Source organism: Salvelinus alpinus, chromosome 7 (genome assembly GCF_045679555.1).
Source record: "Salvelinus alpinus chromosome 7, SLU_Salpinus.1, whole genome shotgun sequence".
Lineage (NCBI taxonomy): Eukaryota > Metazoa > Chordata > Actinopteri > Salmoniformes > Salmonidae > Salvelinus > Salvelinus alpinus.
Window position 1 is genome coordinate 88,992,634 of NC_092092.1, and position 25,827 is coordinate 89,018,460.

At 44.1% G+C, this 25,827-nt stretch overlaps 1 protein-coding gene across 1 annotated transcript in view; it reads left to right on the forward strand.

Annotated features, from left to right (window-relative positions):
* Nucleotides 1-3,380: 3,380 nt before the first annotated feature.
* Nucleotides 3,381-25,827, forward strand: part of LOC139581840 (protein FAM193B-like) — a 43,446-nt gene continuing 20,999 nt past the window's right edge. Inside the window, exons 1-6 of the mRNA XM_071412061.1 lie at nucleotides 3,381-3,671; nucleotides 4,993-5,271; nucleotides 14,667-14,853; nucleotides 15,154-15,366; nucleotides 16,711-17,260; nucleotides 20,669-20,855. Of these exons, the coding sequence (XP_071268162.1) occupies nucleotides 3,516-3,671; nucleotides 4,993-5,271; nucleotides 14,667-14,853; nucleotides 15,154-15,366; nucleotides 16,711-17,260; nucleotides 20,669-20,855 (1,572 nt within the window). The 5' untranslated portion in view covers nucleotides 3,381-3,515. The remainder of the gene's footprint in view (nucleotides 3,672-4,992; nucleotides 5,272-14,666; nucleotides 14,854-15,153; nucleotides 15,367-16,710; nucleotides 17,261-20,668; nucleotides 20,856-25,827) is intronic.

The window sequence follows — 25,827 nt, forward strand, 5'->3', positions numbered from 1 at the left end:
TTTTTATGCCGTCAGTCGTTTTATCTTCTTCTGATTTGGTGTTCAAGAGGATTGAGTCTGTATATTTATAATCATTCCACAATAGTCTAGGGCAGGGATCGTCCACTCGTTTCAGTTGGGGAACCCTCATCTGGGGGCTTCCATGGTCGTCCAAAGGACACACAGAACTGTGAATTATTGCAAAGACGATACCAAGTATTTCATTGTACACTGAATTCAATAGCTTGCTACAAAATGTTCTGCAAATGCAAAATTTTATGACCTTTAGGTCCACCCTATGTTCCCTCAGCTCTATGTTCCCTCAGCCCTATGTTCTCTCAGCCCTACAGTATGCTCCCTCAGCTCTATGCTCCCTCAGCCCTATGTTCTCTCAGCCCTACAGTATGCTCCCTCAGCTCTATTCTCCCTCAGCCCTATGTTCCCTCAACCCTACAGTATGCTCCCTCAGCTCTATGTTCCCTCAGCCCTATGTTCTCTCAGCCCTACAGTATGCTCCCTCAGCTCTATTCTCCCTCAGCCCTATGTTCCCTCAACCCTATCTATGTCCGTACTTACGAGCCCTTTACCAACAATGCAGTTCAAGAAATAGAGTTAAGGGACCCAGGGAACATAGGGCCCAGGGAACATAGGGCCCAGGGAACATAGGGCCCAGGGAACATAGGGCCCAGGGAACATAGGGTCCAGGGAACATAGGGTCCAGGGAACATAGAGTCCAGGGAACATAGGGCCCAGGGAACATAGGGCCCAGGGAACATAGGGCCCAGGGAACATAGGGTCCAGGGAACATAGGGCCCAGGGAACATAGGGTCCAGGGAACATAGGGTCCAGGGAACATAGGGTCCAGGGAACATAGGGCCCAGGGAACATAGGGCCCAGGGAACATAGGGCCCAGGGAACATAGGGCCCAGGGAACATAGGGTCCAGGGAACATAGGGTCCAGGGAACATAGGGCCCAGGGAACATAGGGCCCAGGGAACATAGGGCCCAGGGAACATAGGGTCCAGGGAACATAGGGTCCAGGGAACATAGGGCCCAGGGAACATAGGGTCCAGGGAACATAGGGTCCAGGGAACATAGGGCCCAGGGAACATAGGGTCCAGGGAACATAGGGTCCAGGGAACATAGGGTCCAGGGAACATAGGGCCCAGGGAACATAGGGCCCAGGGAACATAGGGTCCAGGGAACATAGGGTCCAGGGAACATAGGGTCCAGGGAACATAGGGCCCAGGGAACATAAGGTCCAGGGAACATAGGGCCCAGGGAACATAGGGCCCAGGGAACATAGGGTCCAGGGAACATAGGGCCCAGGGAACATAGGGCCCAGGGAACATAGGGCCCAGGGAACATAGGGCCCAGGGAACATAGGGTCCAGGGAACATAAGGTCCAGGGAACATAGGGTCCAGGGAACATAGGGTCCAGGGAACATAGGGCCCAGGGAACATAGGGCCCAAGGAACATAGGGCCCAGGGAACATAAGGTCCAGGGAACATAGAGCTTAGGGAACATAGACATGGTCCCAACTCTATGGTTTGAACATTTCACAAGATTACACTGTAATATGGAATATTGAACAGCATGTGCAAATGGCTGCATCAATCTGCATGATGTTATTTATTTGTTTACATTTAGATCTTAGACACCATTTAGAGCTCTTTGACATATAATACGTGTGTAATAACATGACGTTGTGTGTAATAACATGACGCTGTGTGTAATAACATGACGTTGTGTGTAATAACATAACGATGTGTGTAATAACATGACGCTGTGTGTAATAACATGACGTTGTGTGTAATAACATGACGCTGTGTGTAATAACATAACGCTGTGTGTAATAACATGACGCTGTGTGTAATAACATGACGCTGTGTGTAATAACATAACAATGTGTAATAACATAACGCTGTGTGTAATAACATAACGCTGTGTGTAATAACATAACGTTGTGTGTAATAACATAACGTGTGTAATAATATAACGTTGTGTGTAATAATATAACGTTGTGTGTAATAACATGACGTTGTGTGTAATAATATAACGTTGTGTGTAATAACATGACGTTGTGTGTAATAATATAACGTTGTGTGTAATAACATAACGCTGTGTGTAATAACATAAAGCTGTGTGTAATAACATGACGTTGTGTGTAATAACATAACGCTGTGTGTAATAACATGACGTTGTGTGTAATAACATAACGCTGTGTGTAATAACATAAAGCTGTGTGTAATAATATAACGTTGTGTGTAATAATATAACGTTGTGTGTAATAACATGACACTGTGTGTAATAACATGACGTTGTGTGTAATAATATAACGTTGTGTGTAATAACATGACACTGTGTGTAATAACATGACGTTGTGTGTAATAACATAACGCTGTGTGTAATAACATGACGGTGTGTGTAATAACATAAAGCTGTGTGTAATAACATGACGTTGTGTGTAATAACATAACGCTGTGTGTAATAACATAAAGCTGTGTGTAATAACATAACGTTGTGTGTAATAACATAACGGTGTGTGTAATAACATGACGTTGTGTGTAATAACATAACGCTGTGTGTAATAACATAACGCTGTGTGTAATAACATAACGTTGTGTGTAATAATATAACGTTGTGTGTAATAACATAACGTTGTGTGTAATAACATAACGCTGTGTGTAATAACATAAAGCTGTGTGTAATAACATGACGTTGTGTGTAATAACATGACGTTGTGTGTAATAACATAACGCTGTGTGTAATAACATAAAGCTGTGTGTAATAACATGACACTGTGTGTAATAACATGACGTTGTGTGTAATAACATAACGCTGTGTGTAATAACATAACGCTGTGTGTAATAACATAAAGCTGTGTGTAATAACATAACGTTGTGTGTAATAACATAACGCTGTGTGTAATAACATAACGCTGTGTGTAATAACATAAAGCTGTGTGTAATAACATAACGCTGTGTGTAATAACATAACGTTGTGTGTAATAACATAACGTTGTGTGTAATAACATAACGCTGTGTGTAATAACATAACGATGTGTGTAATAACATAACGTTGTGTGTAATAACATAACGTGTGTAATAATATAACGTTGTGTGTAATAACACGACGTTGAATGGTGTGGTAGCCAGTCATTGATAGACTATTATCATTATATAATAGTTCAGGTGGAAATATGAATTATGCCAATAAATCCAAAATGTGAAATGCACCAATTTGTGGCCTGTAAACCAGAGATTTTGTACAAAACGTTATATTGTGTGATTTACCTGGAACGGTTGCCCTCACTCAACATGGCGACTGCTTAGCTTCATCAGAGTGAAGCCATTTTGCCAGTACTATCTTTGACCTATGAACTCCCGAGTGTGGCAGCGCTCCGCCATATTGACTGTTGTCTTGACTGGAGAAGATAGTGAGCATTTGTGATACTAGAATAATCGAAACCGTGCTTTTAAACACCTCTAAACTAGTGCAACCTTGGCTAAAGGATATATCCGACACCTGCGTGATGGCGAGGAAGAAGAGCAAACAGCAAGGAGTCGGGAGCAAGGAGCTAGTGCCCGGACAACAGAGCATATCGAAGAGCCCCGTCTCTCCCGGAGATACAGCTGGCGGTGGTGGCGGAGATGCAGGGCTGGATAGACTGGCGGCCAGGGCGAATCAGGTAACGTTAGCTAGCCGCATAAATAACTAGTGGGCTAGCTAAAAGGTTAGCTAACCTACCAATCATTTAGGGACATCCTGTATTTCTGCTAACGTTAATTCCTTCGGTGTTTGGATGGTTGATTGGGGATTCTAGCTAGCTAAGTTGCATAACTAACTAGTGCTCCGGGGTTGTATTTTTTTGTTCATTTACAATCTGATCGGGGCGGAGTAATAGCTAGCTCCACTAGCTTAATAAATAATTAAAACTTAGCCAGCGTTGTAAATTGTACAAGCCATCAATAAATACACATTCACATTAGTTTTAGCCAACTAGGCTAGCTAGCTAACGACATCCAGTCTGCATTTTCTGGTAGTAACGTTAGTTAGTGTCAGTCGCAAGATTGACATTGTTGCGCGCTTGCCACGGATAAGTCGTAAAATGTTGCGGTTAAAATTGTATCTAGCTTGTTAGCTCCTAACTCACGGTGGTATTGAAAGTTTGCTGACATGTAATCACACTTGGCAGCTAGTACACTATATACTGTGCACCGGTACTGTAACTACACGTGCTAGCTAGTTGACTAACAAACTACATCCCAGAGGTAGTCATCTGAGTAACTTTACCTGTAAATAGTGTTAACGTTTTGACTAGAACCATGCATGGCTTGCTTTTAGTTAAGTTTACACTTTCTCTGCACATCTCAAGTGTCATATGTATGCGTCGAAGTTTTTACCTAAACATTACATGGACGCCCTTGTAGGTGTATGCGGTATTTGCGGTCAACAAAGCTTACTGTACCAGCAGACCACTAGCTAGTGTGGACATGGGACACATGAAATCAATCACTACATTCTAACCACTGTTTGTTCTAAGAAACCACTGCATGTGCCAAGCTGGCGCCATGGTCAACTTCTACTTCCTCTTTGCAATACAAATATTGTTGTGATCATTGTCAACATGGTCAGTTCTTACTCGTGAAATTTCTAATCTCTGTGTTAAAAACTTGACCTTAGATCAGTGTCCAGGGGACAACTTTATTATGCTCCATGTCCATCTCACTAACATCCACATCTCCTCAGATCCCATCCTCTCCTCCACCCCTGATCTTGACCTAAAACATCCTCCTCTCTGCTCTCCTCCAACCATCCTACCCTCTTCCTCCCCTCTTCCATCCCTCCTCCATCCTCCTCTCTTCTCCTCCCCATCCTCTTCTCCTCCCCATCCTCCGCTCTTCTCCTCTCCTCCCCTCTTCCACCTGTCCTTCACCTAGATGATTGACCTCTGTCTCTCCGCTGCATTCCTAATATCACTGGCTCACCTCTCTGTCGCTCTCCCCCAGCCAATGCACACCTGCTGCCTCCTGTGTCACCGTGAGTTTAAGGACTGGGGGGCGAGCTCTGCCAACGGTCTGCCTGGGGGCCACGGGGCGAAGCTAGCTGACGCTGTCCCAGCCCTGTCCCAGGCCCTGCTCCGAGAGGTGCCGGGCCGGAAGCTGTCCGACACCGTGCCTTCGTTGAGCCAGTCTCTACTGGGAGAGGTGCCGCTCTGGATCTGCCAGAGCTGCCGGAAGAGCGTCGAGGAGGAGGAGAGACGGAGCGCACAGGAAACGCCTGCACCGGTAAGAGGGGGATGGAGAGGAGGAGGAGGTAGGGAGGAGGAGGTAGGGGAGAGGCGGACTGTCCAGGAGATGCCCGCACTGGTAAGAGGGTGGAGGAAAGTAGGGGGGTGGAAGAGGTAGGGGAGTGAGAGGAGAGGAGAGAACGTAGGTGAGGAGGAGAGACTGAGTGCCCAGGAGACACCTGCACCGGTAAGAGGGGGAGGGAGAGGAGGAGGAGAGACTGAGTGCCCAAGAGACGCCTGCACTGCTGAATATGACAAGACCATGCATGCACCTCAAGCTAGCCAACCATTAGCACTATTTACAGTTACATGAAAACCCGTGTTACAGCTTGCTAGCTCTGGGCTGTTTTCTCAAGGTCTAAAAAAATAAATAAACAAAAAGAAGGGGGGGTATGTCTGGTCACGTCATCCACCAAGAAGCTGAAAGGCACAGGATTTGGTGATGATGAAACCTGCGCCATTCTCCAACTGTGGATGGATACAGTCAGTACTGCTATCCTGTGGCTGTTTGTGGTGTTACAGTGCTCCATTCTGCATGGCTAAATGAATACCACATACTGAGAATCCTGTCTCTTCGGAAGCTGTTTGTTCTCTGTCAGACTTGGCCTTCTCCCTTCACAAGCAGAGGTAGTCTTATTCGTGTGGATTCTTGAGAAAAATATACTTTCTGTCTTAGAGGCGTTTTTACATAAACACTTTACATATTTAAATTAAATGCACAAGTGCTGAAGGGTTGCAACACTCACTACCGAGTTCCAAACTGCCTCTGGAAGCAACGTCAGCACAAGAACTGTTCGTCGGGAGCTTCATGAAATGGGTTTCCATGGCCGAGCAGCCACACACAAGCCTAAGATCACCATGTGCAATGCCAAGCGTCAGCTGGAGTGGTGTAAAGCTCGCCGCCATTGGACTCTGGAGCAGTTGAAACGGGTTCTCTGGAGTGAAGAATCACTCTTCACCAATTGGGGGAAGGCCCTTTCCTGTTTCACCATGACAATGCCCCCGTGCACAAAGCGAGGTTCATACAGAAATGGTTTGTCGAGATTGGTGTGTAAGAACTTGATTGGCCTACACAGAGCCCTGACCTCAACCCCATCGAAAGCTTTGGGATGAATTGGAACGCCGACTGCGAGCCAGGCCTAATCGCCCCCAACATCAGTTGCCCGACCTCACTATAATGCTCTTGTGGCTGAATGGTAGCAAGTCCCCACAGCAATGTTCCAACATCTAGTGGAAAGCCTTCCCAGAAGAGTGGAGGCTGTTATAGCAGCAAAGAGGGGGAGACCAACTCCATATTAATGCCCATGATTTTCTAATGAGATGTTAAACGAGCAGGTGTCCACATACTTTTGGTCATGTAGTGTAACTAGTCTTATAAGAGCCAGACAGACCAATGAGGTTGGTGTAGAGCTGGGATAATAAACCTACAATGATCGACACCGACCAACCACTTATCACAGGCATTTTGCTGATCTCGTTCATTACGATAAGTAGCTCTATACTAGACAAATGAAATGAAATAAGTTTGATAATACGTGTGATTGTTCATGGGACAATTAATGGCTTCAACCATTAAACTAGTAGTAGTGGTTTAAAGGAGAATAAAAACAACTGTGTAGCACATTATTCATGTTAAACTGTGTAGCACATTATTCATGTTAAACTGTGGAGCACATTATTCATGTTAAATGGTGGAGCACATTATCCATGTTAAATGGTGGAGCACATTATCCATGTTAAATGGTGGAGCACATTATCCATGTTAAACTGTGGAGCACATTATTCATGTTAAATGGTGGAGCACATTATTCATGTTAAATGGTGGAGCACATTATTCATGTTAAACGGTGGAGCACATTATTCATGTTAAATGGTGGAGCATATTATTCATGTTAAATGGTGGAGCACATTATCCATGTTAAACTGTGGAGCACATTATCCATGTTAAACTGTGGAGCACATTATTCATGTTAAATGGTGGAGCACATTATTCATGTTAAATGGTGGAGCACATTATTCATGTTAAACGGTGGAGCACGTTATTCATGTTAAATGGTGGAGCATATTATTCATGTTAAATGGTGGAGCACATTATTCATGTGAAATGGTGGAGCACATTATTCATGTTAAACTGTGGAGCACATTATTCATGTTAAACGGTGGAGCACATTATTCATGTTATAAACGTATTGTTCTATTCATTGTTCATTCAGGCAATTTATCACAATATGGATTTTTGTCTAGTCAGGAGTCCATCTCCTGTTTCTGTACAGTGAACCAGAACGGCCCATAGGGCAGGAGTCCATCTCCTGTTTCTGTACAGTGAACCAGAACGGCCCATAGGGCAGGAGTCTATCTCCTGTTTCTGTACAGTGAACCAGAACGGCCCATAGGGCAGGAGTCCATCTCCTGTTTCTGTACAGTGAACCAGAACGGCCCATAGGGCAGGAGTCCATCTACTGTTTCTGTAGTGTGAGGCAGCTTGATGTACAAGTACACCCCTAGCCTAGACGGGATGCTAGTCTATTGTATGGCCTAGGCAAGGTCATGTAAATGACCAGGACAAATGGTACCTAGTTTTAGCTTCCACCCTCCTGGTGAGGTCAGGAGAAACTCAGGGCCCCGCCTCTCACCCTGAACTAATGTCTTCTCTCCTGTCCCTATTTAAATGCAACACACATCCAGGAGACTGCTCAAGTGCTTCTTCAACTCCTCTATCCTCTTACTCAGGTCTTTGCTGTAAAACACAATGTGTTCTGGTAAAACTAGACTCCCATTAGTTCCTGCCAAGGCAGCAGCTACTCTTCCTGGGGTTTATTATGGATCCCCATTAGTTCCTGCCAAGGCAGCAGCTACTCTTCCTGGGGTTTATTATGGATCCCCATTAGTTCCTGCCAAGACAGCAGCTACTCTTCCTGGGGTTTATTATGGATCCCCATTAGTTCCTGCCAAGGCAGCAGCTACTCTTCCTGGGGTTTATTATGGATCCCCATTAGTTCCTGCCAAGGCAGCAGCTACTCTTCCTGGGGTTTATTATGGATCCCCATTAGTTCCTGCCAAGGCAGCAGCTACTCTTCCTGGGGTTTATTATGGATCCCCATTAGTTCCTGCCAAGGCAGCAGCTACTCTTCCTGGGGTTTATTATGGATCCCCATTAGTTCCTGCCAAGGCAGCAGCTACTCTTCCTGGGGTTTATTATGGATCCCCATTAGTTCCTGCCAAGGCAGCAGCTACTCTTCCTGGCGGTTTATTATGGATCCCCATTAGTTCCTGCCAAGGCAGCAGCTACTCTTCCTGACGGTTTATTATGGATCCCCATTAGTTCCTGCCAAGGCAGCAGCTACTCTTCCTGGCGGTTTATTATGGATCCCCATTAGTTCCTGTCAAGGCAGCAGCTACTCTTCCTGGGGTTTATTATGGATCCCCATTAGTTCCTGTCAAGGCAGCAGCTACTCTTCCTGGGGTTTATTATGGATCCCCATTAGTTCCTGCCAAGGCAGCAGCTACTCTTCCTGGCGGTTTATTATGGATCCCCATTAGTTCCTGCCAAGGCAGCAGCTACTCTTCCTGGCGGTTTATTATGGATCCCCATTAGTTCCTGTCAAGGCAGCAGCTACTCTTCCTGACGGTTTATTATGGATCCCCATTAGTTCCTGCCAAGGCAGCAGCTACTCTTCCTGGGGTTTATTATGGATCCCCATTAGTTCCTGCCAAGGCAGCAGCTACTCTTCCTGGGGTTTATTATGGATCCCCATTAGTTCCTGCCAAGGCAGCAGCTACTCTTCCTGGCGGTTTATTATGGATCCCCATTAGTTCCTGCCAAGGCAGCAGCTACTTTTCCTGACGGTTTATTATGGATCCCCATTAGTTCCTGCCAAGGCAGCAGCTACTCTTCCTGACGGTTTATTATGGATCCCCATTAGTTCCTGTCAAGGCAGCAGCTACTCTTCCTGGGGTTTATTATGGATCCCCATTAGTTCCTGCCAAGGCAGCAGCTACTCTTCCTGATGGTTTATTATGGATCCCCATTAGTTCCTGTCAAGGCAGCAGCTACTCTTCCTGGGGTTTATTATGGATCCCCATTAGTTCCTGCCAAGGCAGCAGCTACTCTTCCTGACGGTTTATTATGGATCCCCATTAGTTCCTGCCAAGGCAGCAGCTACTCTTCCTGGGGTCCAGCAACATCTATTTCACTTATATACAATTTCATATATTACATGACAAATGTCATAGCACTTTTCACAACACATTAAGTGTGTTCACTCAGGCCACTACTCTGCTGTCACACATCTAAAATACAAAATCCATGTGTATTTAGTGTGTGTCTTATCCTGTACCTGTGTGTGTGTCTCTTCACAGTCCACACTGTTCCATAAGGTATATTTTTACCTGCTTTTTAAATCTGATTATTCTGCTGCATCAGTTACCTGATGTGGAATAGAGTTCCATGTAGTCATGGCTCTATGTAGTACTGTGTGCCTCCCATAGTCTATTCTGGACTTGGGGACAGTGAAGAAACCTCTGGTGGCATGTCTTGTGGGGTAGGGACGGGTGTCTGAGCTGTGTGCTAGTAGTTTAAAAACAAGACAGCTCAGTACATTCAGCTTGTCAACACCTCTTACAAAAACAAGTAGTGATGAAGTCAATCTCTCCTCCACTTTGAGCCATGAGAGATTTAGATGCATATTATTAATGTTAGCTCTCTGTGTACATCCAAGGGCCAGCCACGCTGCCCTGTTCTGAGACAATTGTAGTTTCCCGAGGTCCCTTTTTGTGGCACCTGACCACACGACTGAACAGTATGTGTGGTCAGGTGACAAAACTAGGGTCTGTAGGACCTGCCTTGTTGATAGTGCTGTTAAGAAGGTAGAAACTAGGGTCTGTAGGACCTGCCTTGTTGATAGTGCTGTTAAGAAGGTAGAAACTAGGGCCTGTAGGACCTGCCTTGTTGATAGTGTTGTTAAGAAGGTAGAAACTAGGGCCTGTAGGACCTGCCTTGTTGATAGTGCTGTTAAGAAGGTAGAAACTAGGGCCTGTAGGACCTGCCTTGTTGATAGTGCTGTTAAGAAGGTAGAAACTAGGGCCTGTAGGACCTGCCTTGTTGATAGTGCTGTTAAGAAGGTAGAAACTAGGGCCTGTAGGACCTGCCTTGTTGATAGTGTTGTTAAGAAGGTAGAAACTAGGGCCTGTAGGACCTGCCTTGTTGATCGTGTTGTTAAGAAGGTAGAAACTAGGGCCTGTAGGACCTGCCTTGTTGATAGTGTTGTTAAGAAGGTAGAAACTAGGGCCTGTAGGACCTGCCTTGTTGATCGTGTTGTTAAGAAGGTAGAAACTAAGGCCTGTAGGACCTGCCTTGTTGATAGTGTTGTTAAGAAGGTAGAAACTAGGGCCTGTAGGACCTGCCTTGTTGATAGTGTTGTTAAGAAGGTAGAAACTAGGGCCTGTAGGACCTGCCTTGTTGATCGTGTTGTTAAGAAGGTAGAAACTAGGGCCTGTAGGACCTGCCTTGTTGATAGTGTTGTTAAGAAGGTAGAAACTAGGGCCTGTAGGACCTGCCTTGTTGATAGTGTTGTTAAGAAGGTAGAAACTAGGGCCTGTAGGACCTGCCTTGTTGATAGTGTTGTTAAGAAGGCAGAGCAGTGCTTTATTATGGACAGACTTCTCCCCATCTTAGCTACTGTTGAATCAATATGTTTTGACCATGACAGTTTACAATCCAGGGTTACTCTAAGCAGTTTAGTCATCTCAACTTGCTCCATTTCCACATTATTTAATACAAGGTTTAGTTGAGATTTAGGGTTTAGTGAATGATTTGTCCCAAATACAACGCTTTTAGTTTCTGAAATATTTAGGGCTAACTTATTCCTTGCCACCCACTTGAAACTAACTGCAGCTCTTTGTTGAGTGTTGCAGTCATTTCAGTCGCTGTAGTAGCTGACGTGTATAGTGTTGTCATCCTCATACATAGACACACTGGCTTCACTCAAAGCCAGTGGCATGTCATTAGTAAAGATTGAAAAAAGTAAGGGGACTAGACAGCTGCCCTGGGGAATTCCTGATTCTACCTGGCCTAGTGGTTAGAGTGTAGAGGTGGCAGGTAGCCTAGTGGTTAGAGTGTAGAGGTGGCAGGTAGCCTAGTGGTTAGAGTGTAGAGGTGGCAGGTAGCCTAGTGGTTAGAGTGTAGAGGTGGCAGGTAGCCTAGTGGTTAGAGTGTAGAGGCGGCAGGTAGCCTAGTGGTTAGAGTGTAGAGGTGGCAGGTAGCCTAGTGGTTAGAGTGTAGAGGTGGCAGGTAGCCTAGTGGTTAGAGTGTAGAGGCGGCAGGTAGCCTAGTGGTTAGAGTGTAGAGGCAGCAGGTAGCCTAGTGGTTAGAGCATTGGGCCAGTAACCAAAAGGTTGCTGGATTGAATCCCCGAGCTGACAAGGTAAAAATCTGTCGTTTTGCCCCTGAACAAGGCAGTTAAACCCACTGTTCCCCGGTAAGCCGTCAATATAAATAAGAATGTGTTCTTAACTGACTTTCCTAGTTTAAATAAAGGTTAAAGAACACCCTCTGTGTTCTGTTAGACAGGTAACTCTTTATCCACATTATAGCAGGGGGTGTAAAGCCACAACACAATATAGCAGGGGGTGTAAAGCCACAACACAATATAGCAGGGGGTGTAAAGCCACAACACAATATAGCAGGGGGTGTAAAGCCACAACACAATATAGCAGGGGGTGTAAAGCCATAACACAATATAGCAGGGGGTGTAAAGCCACAACACATTATAGCAGGGGGTGTAAAGCCACAACACATTATAGCAGGGGGTGTAAAGCCATAACACAATATAGCAGGGGGTGTAAAGCCACAACACATTATAGCAGGGGGTGTAAAGCCACAACACATTATAGCAGGGGGTGTAAAGCCACAACACAATATAGCAGGGGGTGTAAAGCCACAACACAATATAGCAGGGGGTGTAAAGCCACAACACATTATAGCAGGGGGTGTAAAGCCACAACACATTATAGCAGGGGGTGTAAAGCCACAACACAATATAGCAGGGGGTGTAAAGCCACAACACATTATAGCAGGGGGTGTAAAGCCATAACACAATATAGCAGGGGGTGTAAAGCCACAACACACGTTTTTCCAGCAGCAGACTACGATCGATAATGTCAAACGCCGTACTGAAGTCTAACAAAACAGCTCCCACAATCTTTTTATCATCAATTTCTCTCAGCCAATCATCAGTCATTTGTGTAAGTGCTGTGCTTGTTGAGTGTCCTTCCCTATTAGCATGCTGAAATTCTGTTGTCTATTTGTTTACTGTAAAATAGCATTGTATCTGGGCAAACACCATTTCTTCCAGAAGTCTACTAAGGGTTGGTAACAGGCTGATTGGTCGGCTGTTTGAGCCAGTAAAGGGGGCTTTACTATTCTTAGGTAGCAGAATGACTTTAGCTTCCCTCCAGGCCTGAGGGCACACACTTTCTAGTAGGCTTAGACTGAAGATATGGCAAATAGCAGTGGTAATATCGTCCGCTATTATCCTCAGTCATTTCCCATCCAAGTTGTCAGACTCCGGTGGCTTGTCATTGTTGATTGACAACCATACATTTTTTCACCTCTTCCACACTCACTTTACTGAAATTCAAAATTACAATTCTTGTCTTTCATAATTTGTTCAGATATACCTGGATGTGTAGTGTCAGTGTTTGTTGCTGGCATGTCATGTCTACGTTTGCTAATCTTGCCAATAAAAAAAAATCATTAAAGTATTTGACAATATCAGTGGGTTTTGTGACGAACGAGCCATCTGATTCAATGAATGATGGAGCTGAGTTTGCCGTAGTGCAGTGTTTTGATTAGGCCTCCTGGTTAAAAGTAGTGCAGTGTTTTGACCAGCCCTACAGGCCTCCTGGTTAAAAGTAGTGCAGTTTTTTGACCAGCCCTACAGGCCTCCTGGTTAAAAGTAGTGCAGTGTTTTGACCAGGCCTCCTGGTTGAAAGTAGTGCAGTGTTTTGACCAGCCCTACAGGCCTCCTGGTTAAAAGTAGTGCAGTGTTTTGACCAGCCCTACAGGCCTCCTGGTTAAAAGTAGTGCAGTGTTTTGACCAGGCCTCCTGGTTGAAAGTAGTGCAGTGTTTTGACCAGCCCTACAGGCCTCCTGGTTGAAAGTAGTGCAGTGTTTTGACCAGGCCTCCTGGTTAAAAGTAGTGCAGTGTTTTGACCAGGCCTCCTGGTTAAAAGTAGTGCAGTGTTTTGACCAGGCCTCCTGGTTAAAAGTAGTGCAGTGTTTTGACCAGGCCTCCTGGTTAAAAGTAGTGCAGTGTTTTGACCAGCCCTACAGGCCTCCTGGTTAAAAGTAGTGCAGTTTTTTGACCAGCCCTACAGGCCTCCTGGTTAAAAGTAGTGCAGTTTTTTGACCAGCCCTACAGGCCTCCTGGTTAAAAGTAGTGCAGTGTTTTGACCAGGCCTCCTGGTTGAAAGTAGTGCAGTGTTTTGACCAGCCCTACAGGCCTCCTGGTTAAAAGTAGTGCAGTGTTTTGACCAGCCCTACAGGCCTCCTGGTTAAAAGTAGTGCAGTGTTTTGACCAGGCCTCCTGGTTGAAAGTAGTGCAGTGTTTTGACCAGCCCTACAGGCCTCCTGGTTGAAAGTAGTGCAGTGTTTTGACAGGCCTCCTGGTTAAAAGTCATGTGACCAGGCCTCCTGGTTAAAAGTAGTGCAGTGTTTTGACCAGGCCTCCTGGTTAAAAGTAGTGCAGTGTTTTGACCAGGCCTCCTGGTTAAAAGTAGTGCAGTGTTTTGACCAGGCCTCCTGGTTAAAAGTGGTGCAGTGTTTTGACCAGGCCTCCTGGTTAAAAGTAGTGCAGTGTTTTGACCAGGCCTCCTGGTTAAAAGTAGTGCAGTGTTTTGACCAGGCCTCCTGGTTAAAAGTAGTGCAGTGTTTTGACCAGGCCTCCTGGTTAAAAGTAGTGCAGTGTTTTGACCAGGCCTCCTGGTTAAAAGTGGTGCAGTGTTTTGACCAGGCCTCCTGGTTAAAAGTGGTGCAGTGTTTTGACCAGGCCTCCTGGTTAAAAGTGGTGCAGTGTTTTGACCAGCCCTACAGGCCTCCTGGTTAAAAGTAGTGCAGTGTTTTGACCAGGCCTCCTGGTTGAAAGTAGTGCAGTGTTTTGACCAGGCCTCCTGGTTGAAAGTAGTGCAGTGTTTTGACCCTGAACTAACATCTGTTTCTCCTGTCTCCTCCTCTCCCAGGTACCAGTCAGACAGCTCCAGTTAATGTAAATCAATAGCATTGTCTTCCTTCATTTCTGCTCTAGCTACAGCATCAAATCTTAGTGGGGGGGGAAAAGGCTGTACCTAATCAACCATGTCCTGAACTAGCATCATCTCTCTCTCTCCTCCCCCCAGGTTCCGTTGTCCCACTCGTCGTCGTGTAAGGCTCAGAGTTGTGGTGAAGGTTACCCAGAGCAGAGCTCCGTAGACTGGGACCCGTCTTCCTTCCTCTCAGCCCACAAACTTTCTGGTCTCTGGAACTCGGCTCACAGCAACGGAGGGATCCACTGTAACCACAGCACTGCCTCGCACGCACAGCAAGGTAAAACACACCTTGACCCCACACCTCTCTCTCTCTCTCTCTCTCTCTCTCTGCTCAGATCTCTCAAGGTTAAGTCGTAAACAGATGCAAACTAATTTAGACATTTCATTATTTGGCGTGTTTTCATTTATTTTACTTTAACAAATTTGTAACATTTACACTGACAAAAATGGAGGGAACTGTACTTCAGTGTGTAGCTAACTACTGACTACAGAAACACAACCTGTTACTCCTCTGAGTAAGACCTTCTTCCTTCTCTCCTCCTTTTCGTTATCCCTCCCTCCTCCTCTGGTCCAATAGGAACAGGGGGACCAGCGTGTCACGAGAAGCGAGTCTCTCACGAGGCTCCTGGGAAATCTGCTAAAACGCCTGGAGCCAAAGTGTGCCCCTACAGTCACCCTTCCCAGAATTCCAGTGGTTCGTCCCCCGGGAACCCGCTCTCTACCTCCGGGGACCTCTGTAAGACCACCCCAAAGCACTTCAAGACCATGTGCCGACGACCAACTCCGCCTGGTGAGATCTCTCTTTTTCTCTCAACCTTTTTAGGACACAGAGAATTCAAGACATACCGGCATCTAACCTGAATTACTGTTCACGTGTCCTGTTGACAATAGCGCATTGATTATTAATCTAGAGAGAAGCAGAGATATGGCCCATAGATTATTAACCTAGAGAGAAGCAGAGATATGGCCCATAGATTATACCTCTAGAGAGAAGCAGAGATATGGCCCATAGATTATTAATCTAGAGAGAAGCAGATATATGGCCCATAGATTACACCTCTAGAGAGAAGCAGAGATATGGCCCATAGATTACACCTCTAGAGAGAAGCAGAGATATGGCCCATAGATTACACCTCTAGAGAGAAGCAGAGATATGGCCCATAGATTACACCTCTAGAGAGAAGCAGAGATATGGCCCATCGATTACACCTCTAGAGAGAAGCAGAGATATGGCCCATAGATTATTAATCTAGAGAGAAGCAGAGATATGGCCCATAGATTACACCTCTAGAGAGAAGCAGAGATATGGCCCATAGATTATTAATCTAGAGAGAAGCAGAGATATGGCCCATAGATTACACCTCTAGAGAGAAGCAGAGATATGGCCCATAGATTATTCATCTAGAGAGAAGCAGAGATATGGCCCATAGATTACACCTCTAGAGAGAAGCAGAGATATGGCCCATAGATTATTAATCTAGAGAGAAGCAGAGATATGGCCCATAGATTACACCTCTAGAGAGAAGCAGAGATATTGCCCATAGATTACACCTCTAGAGAGAAGCAGAGATATGGCCCATAGATTACACCTCTAGAGAGAAGCAGAGATATGGCCCATAGATTATTCATCTAGAGAGAAGCAGAGATATGGCCCATAGATTATTAATCTAGAGAGAAGCAGAGATATGGCCCATAGATTATTAATCTAGAGAGAAGCAGAGATATGGCCCATAGATTATTAATCTAGAGAGAAGCAGAGATATGGCCCATAGATTACACCTCTATACAGAAGCAGAGATATGGCCCATAGATTACACCTCTAGAGAGAAGCAGAGATATGGCCCATAGATTATTAATCTAGAGAGAAGCAGAGATATGGCCCATAGATTACACCTCTAGAGAGAAGCAGAGATATGGCCCATAGATTACACCTCTAGAGAGAAGCAGAGATATGGCCCATAGATTACACCTCTAGAGAGAAGCAGAGATATGGCCCATATATTAATAATCTAGAGAGAAGCAGAGATATGGCCCATAGATTATTAATCTAGAGAGAAGCAGACATCTGTATCCATCGGGAATCACAACTATGTTTGTCCAATCTTACCACTCAACACTTTTGTCTCTCCTCCAGGCGAAGCATTCCACCCCAGCGACCACCACCAACACTCAGACCTGTCTGTCCCCCCCAACAGCCCCACTGGCCTCTCCTCCTCCTCCTCTCAGCATTCCTCTCTCCTGCCCCTCAAGCAGAGCTCCGGAGGGCAGCAGCACGGCCATGTCACATCCTCCTCCTCTCCCGGTCTAGCTGCTCACGCTCCCTTCTCCCCGCTGGTACCAAACCTCCACGTCCCCGCGGCAGGGGCCAAGCTGGGGGCCCTGGGTGGCCCTGACTGCCCAACAGGGGCCCTCCATAAGCCCTTGGCATGTAAGAACTCACACATTCCTCCTGTAAATGGTCAGCACAGCAAACTGGGCCCCTCCCTGATGGGCTGTAACCACCCATGCAACGGCCACAGTGGAGGGGCACTGCCCTCTTCCAACGTGGGACACCACCTGACCGCTGGGCAACACCTGACCGCTGGGCAACACCTGACCGCTGGGCAACACCTGACCGCTGGGCAACATCTGACCGCTGGGCAACACCTGACCGCTGGGCAACACCTGACCGCTGGAGCATGCAGGTTGGTAGTTTGGTAGATTAGTTTCACAGGAATTAGATGGAGAAGAACAATGTACAGTGGCAAGAAAAAGTCTATGAACCCTTTGGAATTACCTGGACTTCTGCATAAATTGGTCATCAAATGTGATCTGATCTTCATCTAAGTCACAACAATAGACAAACACAGTCTGCTTAAACTAATAACACACAAATTAGTGTATTTTTCTTGTCTATATTGAATACATCATTTAAACATTCACAGTGTAGGTTGGGAAAAGTATGTGAACCCCTAGGCTAATGACTTCTCCAAAAGCTCATTGGAGTCAGGAGTCAGCTGACCTGGAGTCCAATCAATGAGACGAGATTGGAGATGTTGGTTGGAGCTGCCCTGCCCTATTCACAAGAAGCATTGTCTGATGTGAACCATGCTTCGAACAAAAGAGATCTCAGAAGACCTAAGATTAAGAATGGTTGACTTGCATAAAGCTGGAAAGGGTTACAAAAGTATCTCTAAAAGCCTTGATGTTCATCAGTCCACGACGGTAAGACAAATAGTCTATAAATGGAGAAAGTTCAGCACTGTTGCTACTCTCCCTAGGAGTGGCCGTCCTGCAAAGATGACTGCAAGAGCACAGCGCAGAATGCTCAACGAGGTTAAGAAGAATCCTAGAGTGTCAGCTAAAGACGTACAGAAATATCTGGAACATGCTAACATCTCTGTTGACGAGTCTAAGATACGTAAAACACTAAACAAGAATGGTGTTCATGGGAGGACACCACGGAAGAAGGCACTGCTGTCCAAAAAAAACATTGTTGCACGTCTGAAATCCGCAAAAGAGAACCTGGATGTTCCACAGCGCTACTGGCAAAATATTCTGTGGACAGATGAAGCTACAGTTGAGTTGTTTGGAAGGAACACACAACACTGTGTGGAGAAGAAAAGGCACAGCACTCCCTACTGCACTCCCTATCCCTACTGTAAAGTATGGTGGAGGGAGCATCATGGTTTGGATCTGCTTTGCTGCCTCAGGACCTGGACAGCTTGCTATCATCAACGGGAAAATGAATTCCCAAGATTATCAAGACATTTTGCAGGAGAATGTTAGGCTATCTGTCCGCCAATTGAAGCGCAACAGAAGTTGGGTGATGCAACAGGACAACGACCCAAAACAAAATAAATCAACAACAGAATGGCTTCAACAGAAGAAAATACACCTTCTGGAGTGTCAGAGTCCTGACCTCAACCTGATTGAGATGCTGTGACCTCGAGCAGTTCACACCAGACATCCCAAGAATATTGCTGAACTGAAACAGTTTTTTAAAGAGGAATGGTCCAAAATTCCTCCTGACCGTTGTGCAGGTCTGATCCTCAACTACAGAAAACATTTGTTTTGAAGGTTATTGCTGCCAAAGGAGGATCAACCAGTTACTAAATCCAAGGGGTTCACATACTTTTTCATGCCACTGTAGGTTCAATGTAGTGATAGATACTATCTAGTGATGAGACAGGTTCTGGTTGTCACTTTCAACTTCCAACTACGGTAGTGATGTTCCATACATAGTGTGATGTTTCTACAGTAGTGATGTTTCTACAGTAGTGATGTTTCTACAGTAGTGATGTTTCTACAGTAGTGATGTTTCTACAGTAGTGATGTTCCATACATAGTGTGATGTTCCATACATAGTGTGATGTTCCATACATATTGTGATGTTTCTACGGTAGTGATGTTCCATAGATAGTGTGATGTTTCTACAGTAGTGATGTTCCATACATATTGTGATGTTTCTACAGTAGTGATGTTTCTACGGTAGTGTTGTTCCATAGATAGTGTGATGTTTCTACAGTTGTGATGTTTCTACAGTAGTGATGTTTCTACGGTAGTGTTGTTCCATACATAGTTTGATGTTTCTACAGTAGTGATGTTCCATACATAGTGTGATGTTTCTACAGTAGTGATGTTCCATACATAGTGTGATGTTCCATACATAGTGTGATGTTCCATACATAGTGTGGTGTTTCTACAGTAGTGATGTTCCATACATATTGTGGTGTTTCTACAGTAGTGATGTTCCATACATATTGTGATGTTCCATACATATTGATGTTTCTACAGTAGTGATGTTCCATACATAGTGTGATGTTTCATACATCGTGTGATGTTTCTACAGTAGGGATGTTCCATACATAATGTGATGTTTCTACAGTAGTGATGTTTCTACAGTAGTGATGTTCCATACATAGTGTGGTGTTTCTACAGTAGTGATGTTTCTACAGTAGTGATGTTCCATACATAATGTGATGTTTCTACGGTAGTGATGTTCCATACATAATGTGATGTTTCTACGGTAGTGATGTTTCTACAGTAGTGATGTTCCATAGATAGTGTGATGTTTCTACAGTAGTGATGCTCCATACATAATGTGATGTTTCTACAGTAGTGATGTTTCTACGGTAGTGATGTTCCATACATAATGTGATGTTTCTACGGTAGTGATGTTTCTACAGTAGTGATGTTCCATACATAATGTGATGTTTCTACGGTAGTGATGTTTCTACAGTAGTGATGTTCCATACATAATGTGATGTTTCTACGGTAGTGATGTTTCTACAGTAGTGATGTTCCATACATAATGTGATGTTTCTACGGTAGTGATGTTTCTACAGTAGTGTTCCATACATAATGTGATGTTTCTACGGTAGTGATGTTTCTACGGTAGTGATGTTTCTACGGTAGTGATGTTTCTACGGTAGTGATGTTTCTACGGTAGTGATGTTTCTCTACGGTAGTGATGTCCAAACTATTTATCTGGTTCAATTGATAACCACTGACTAAATGTCAAACTCTAAGATGTGTTTGTTTGGGGTGTATTGCCCTAATGCAGTGACATTTTATTAAATTAAGTTGTACATTTCAGCAACATTTCACGCTAACATGCGAGGACTCTAAATGATTTGCATGAGATTCTGGAACACACATTGTTTCAGATGGCCTCCTCTAGAATGTAGTGATAAGACATGGTTCTACCTGTCATCACTGCTCTAGAATCTAGTGATAAGACATGGTCGTGGTTCAACCTGTCATCACTGCTCTAGAATGTAGTGATAAGACACGGTCGTGGTTCTACCTGTCATCACTGCTCTAGAATGTAGTGATAAGACACGGTCGTGGTTCTACCTGTCATCACTGCTCTAGAATCTAGTGATAAGACACGGTTCTACCTGTCATCACTGCTCTAGAATCTAGTGATAAGACATGGTCGTGGTTTTACCTGTCATCACTGCTCTAGAATCTAGTGATAAGACATGGTCGTGGTTCTACCTGTCATCACTGCTGAATTCTTCTAAAAGTCACTTCACTAAGCATGGTTTCTGTCTTTCTCTACATCTGACTGCACTATCTGTTCTCTGCATCCCGTGTCCATGCTCCAGGGACCAGGCGTGTAAAGGACATAAGCTGTCTAACGGGGCGGGGGGGTTGTGTCACCCCCCTTCGGAGCTGGAGGAGGGAGAGGACGAGGACTCGAGTTCTGAGAGGAGCTCCTGTGCTTCCTCAAACAACCAGAAGGATGGAAAGTACTGTGACTGCTGCTACTGTGAGTTCTTCGGACACAACGCGGTATGTATAGTAGTGATGGGGGAAAAATGCATACAGCTACATATCGAATATGATTTGACTATACAGTGCATTAGGAAAGTATTCAGACCCCTTCCCTTTTTCCACATTTTGATACGTTACAACCTTATTCTAAAATGATTAATTACATGTTTTTCCTCATCAGTCTACACACAATACCACATAATGACATCACAATACCCCCTAATGACATCACAATACCCCCTAATGACATCACAATACCCCCTAATGACATCACAATACCCCCTAATGACATCACAATACCCCCTAATGACATCACAATACCCCCTAATGACATCACAATACCACCTAATGACATCACAATACCCCCTAATGACAAAGCGAAAACAGGTTTTTAGTAAGTTTAGCAAATTTATGAAATTAGCTCAGCCAAAAACGAAACATCCTCACTGTCAACTGCGTTTATTTTCAGCAAAATACCGTCTGTAAGCTGTTAATGTCTTAACGACCGTTCCACAGGTGCATGTGCATTAATTGTTTATGGTTCATTGAACAAGCATGGGAAACATTGTTTAAACCCTTTACAACGAAGATCTGTGAAGTTATTTGGATTTCTACGAATTATCTTTGAAAGACGGGGTCCTGAAAAAGGGACGTTTCTTTTTTGGATGAGTTTCTAAAAACAGATACCTTATTTACATAAGTATTCAGACCCTTTGCTATGAGACTTGAAATTGAGCTCAGGTGCATCCTGTTTCCATTGATCATCCTTCAGATGTTTCTACAACTTGATTGGAGTCCACCTGTGGTAAATTCAATTGATTGGACATGATTTGGAAAGGCCCACAACCGTCTATATAAGGTCCCACAGTTGACAGTGCATGTCAGAGCAAAAACCAAGCCATGAGGTCGAAGGAATTGTCTGTAGAGCTCCGAGACAGGATTGTGTTGAGGCACAGATCTGGGGAGGGGTACCAAAACCTTTCTGCAGCATTGAAGGTCCCCAAGAACACAGTGGTCTTAATCATTCTTAAATGGAAGAAGTTTGGAACCACCAAGACTCTTCCTAGAGCTGGCCGCCCTGCCAAACTGAGCAATCGGGGGGGAAGGACCTTGGTCAGGGAGGTGACCAAGAACCTGATGGTCACTCTGACAGAGCTCCAGAGTTCCTCTGTGGAGATGGGAGAACCTTCCAGAAGGACAAGCATTTCTGCAGCACTCCATCAGTTAGGCCTTTATGGTAGAGTGGCCAGATGGAAGCCACTCTTGGAGTTTGCCAAAAGGCACCTAAAGGACTCTCAGACCATGAGAAAGAAGATTATCTTGTCTGATGAAACCAAGATTGAACTATTTGGCCTGAATGCAAAGCGTCACATCTGGAGGAAACCTGGCACCATCCCTACGGTGAAGCATGGAGGTGGCAGCATCATGCTGTGGGGATGTTTTTCAGTGGCAGGGACTGGGAGACTAGTCAGGATCGAGGGAAAGATGAGCTGAGCAAAGTACAGAGAGATCCTTGATTGAAAACCTGCTCCAGAGCGCTCAGGATCTCAGACTGGGGTGAAGGTTCACCTTCCAACAGGACAACGACTCTAAGCACACAGCCACGCCATGTGTAATAAAACATTTAACTTTTTTTTATATATAAAAAAAACGTTTTCCTTTGTCATTATGGGGTATTGTGTGTAAATTGATGAGGGGAAAAAATGATTTAATACATTTTAGAATAAGGCTGTAACGTAACAATGTGGAAAAAGTCAAGGGGTCTGAATACTTTCCGAATGCACTGTATTACAATATTTTTGAACATATCGCAATATTATTTTTGCGCTAGTCAGCTGTACCTGCACCAAAACTCCAGTATTTTCCCTTCATAGCTTGTCCTCCATCTTCTTTTTAAATAGTGAGCCAATTTGTTTTCAGCACTTTTTTCCCCAGGACTGATCAAAACTCACTTTAATCATGGCTCTCTTGTTCTTCTGCAGCAGACACACGTGGCGGGCCTAGGGAAACCCTTCACAGCGTGAAATTGACGTCAATTATTATTTTTTATATAGTTCTGAAAACTACAAACTCTCAAATCCAGATTCTTTTTTTATATTTTTTAATCGCTTGAGATTTATTTATCAGAATCCGAGTTATGAACTTTTAGAAGTTGACCCAAACCAAAAAGGATAAAACGGATAAAACCGCAAAGATGTGTTACATTGTTTTCTAATTCCAATGAGAGGAAACAGCGTGATTTGTTTCCCGAAGAGAGTAGATGTATTATTATTAAAACAGGTAACTGTTGGAATTGATTTAAATAATCATTACTAGAACTAAAGATTATATTGTAAAATAACAGAACCATATAATACATTATAATACATATAATATAATACACAGAGCCTAAATAATACATTTTAGTGAGATGATGAACTGTCAACAACAACATCCTTAAAATTAAAAACATGAAAGATTTGTTTTGATTTGGCAATATAGAAAACTGGATGTCATGAGAGAAGAGAAGGACTTGGTCTTGACTACACTACAACACGATACATTTAAAATAGTAGTAGTGTTGACCGCGGCCTGGTGTTGTTGAAAGCCCGGCTGGTAGTGGGAGGGGAGGATTTAGTTCATGTTGATATGAATGAATTTGACTCTCTCTCTCTCTGTCAAACAAATGCAAATAGATCTCTAACACACACAAACTACTAGGACATTATTCCTACCTTTTAGCTCCGTGGTGACGGCCACCATCTTGGATCCAGAGCTGGGCACCAGATCCGTGAGCCTGCCCGTTCCCTTCACCATCTAACCCTGAGGGAGAAAAACATATTTTAGTGCTTTATCACTCGTATTTATTGAGGTCCACATAAAAAATGTATTGTCATGGAGACCCAAATGTTTTAAAACGCGCACACACACACGCGCACACACGCACACGCACACACACACACAAAGGGGTTCTGTTACTCTTCAAACTGACCTTCTCTCTCCCTCCCTCCCTCTCAATGAATCAACATTCACTTGTTAGCTAGCTAATTTGTTTTGTGTGTTACACGGATGATGGAATACCTGGTGACAGTGTAACATTTAGGCCACCGTTAGCTATAGCAGCGTGTCTTCAATAGGACTGTCATTATAACAACAGTGGCTATAGCCTACCTTGAACAATACTAAAAACAAAGGAGAGGCAGGTAGTGAAGGCCTGATAGTTGATCAAATCTAGGTACTGCACTGTGTGATGGGCTTAGCAACAACAACAAAAAAATTAAAAAGGATTTAAGTTAGAAATGAGTTAGAGCATATAACAAAAGATGTGTTTATTTTAGATCACTGCCATCTGTTGTACAGGATGGGATAGGACTGGGCCATATGGACTAGAACTCATAGCTCACTGCCATCCGTTGTACAGGATGGGATAGGACTGGGCCATTTGGACTAGAACTCATAGCTCACTGCCATCCGTTGTACAGGATGGGATAGGACTGGGCCATATGGACTAGAACTCATAGCTCACTGCCATCTGTTGTACAGGATGGGATAGGACTGGGCCATATGGACTAGAACTCATAGCTCACTGCCATCTGTTGGACAGGATGGGATAGGACTGGGCCATATGGACTAGAACTCATAGCTCACTGCCATCTGTTGTACAGGATGGGATTGGACTGGGCCATATGGACTAGAACTCAGCTTCATTTTTGAACAACTTTAAAAAAATATTTTCTCGAAATAAGCTTTGTACAATTAGTTGTCAAATACACTGCATTTAAAACAGTCAGCAATAATCTAATGAATTCAGGTCTTGGTAAATTATACCTAAGGATAAATATATGCCTTCCATAAACATAACACACTCTAATAATTTAAATATTTTATCAAACTAGTTGTACATGCTTTTTTTTGTTGCAATAATCCCTGATCTGGCTTTCAGGTCTTCTATAATAATGATATTTTTGTTTAAATGTAACCAGAACCATGCATGATGCACATTTACTAATGTAGTAAATGAACACCGGTCTCATAAACAATCTCTCAAGAACAAGCCCACCTGCTAGTGAGCAGCCAGCTAATATTTAGACTTCAAGTTTAGCCAACTTGGATCAAGGTATAATTTGACAAGTTCTGAATACAACTAAATAGGCAAAACGGTTGAATTAGGAACACGACCTCCTGTCCGTCTCCATGTTGGAGCAAACCTCAAATACAAATATCGGGTTGAACTCTGTTTTGTCAGAGAGGAAGAAGTGATTGTTTTGAGGTTGGGTCTTGGGGAGAAAGAGACGAAGCCAGACATTTCACTCTCACCAAGATCTGGCCCAGTGGCCCATTATGACACAACAATGGACGAGAAGAAGAATGGCAAATAATACCAATATTAAAGAGCGTCTGGTTAATCGATAGCCCATGTCAAGATATACAGTGCCTTACGGAAAGTATTCAGACCCCTTGACTTTCAACTTTTTGTTATGTTACAGCCTTATTCTAAACTGGATTAAATAAATATATATTCTCATCAATCTGCACACAATAAATACCCCAAATAATGACAAAGCGTAAACGGGTTTTTAAATAAGAATTTTGTTCTTAACTGACTTGCCTAGTTAAATAAAGGTTAAAAAAATATATAAAAAATTCAGACCCTTTGCTTTGAGACTTGAAATTGAGCTCAGGTGCATCCTGTTTCCATTGATCATCCTTGAGATGTTTCTACAACTTGATTGGACATGATTTGGAAAGGCACACACCTGTCTATATAATGTCCCACAGTTGACAGTGCATGTCAGAGCAATAACCAAGCCACGAGGTCGAAGGAATTGTCCGTAGAGCTCCGAGACAGGATTGTGTCGAGGCACAGATCTGGGGAAGGAATGCCTTCTCTTTGTTTTAGTTTACGTACGATGTCACCTCCTCTTGGTGAAACGTGTTCTATGGTTTACGAAGCGCAGGGAGGAAGGTGAGCCGTGGTTGGCTTCGATGGTCTTGTGTTTTGATTTCTAAT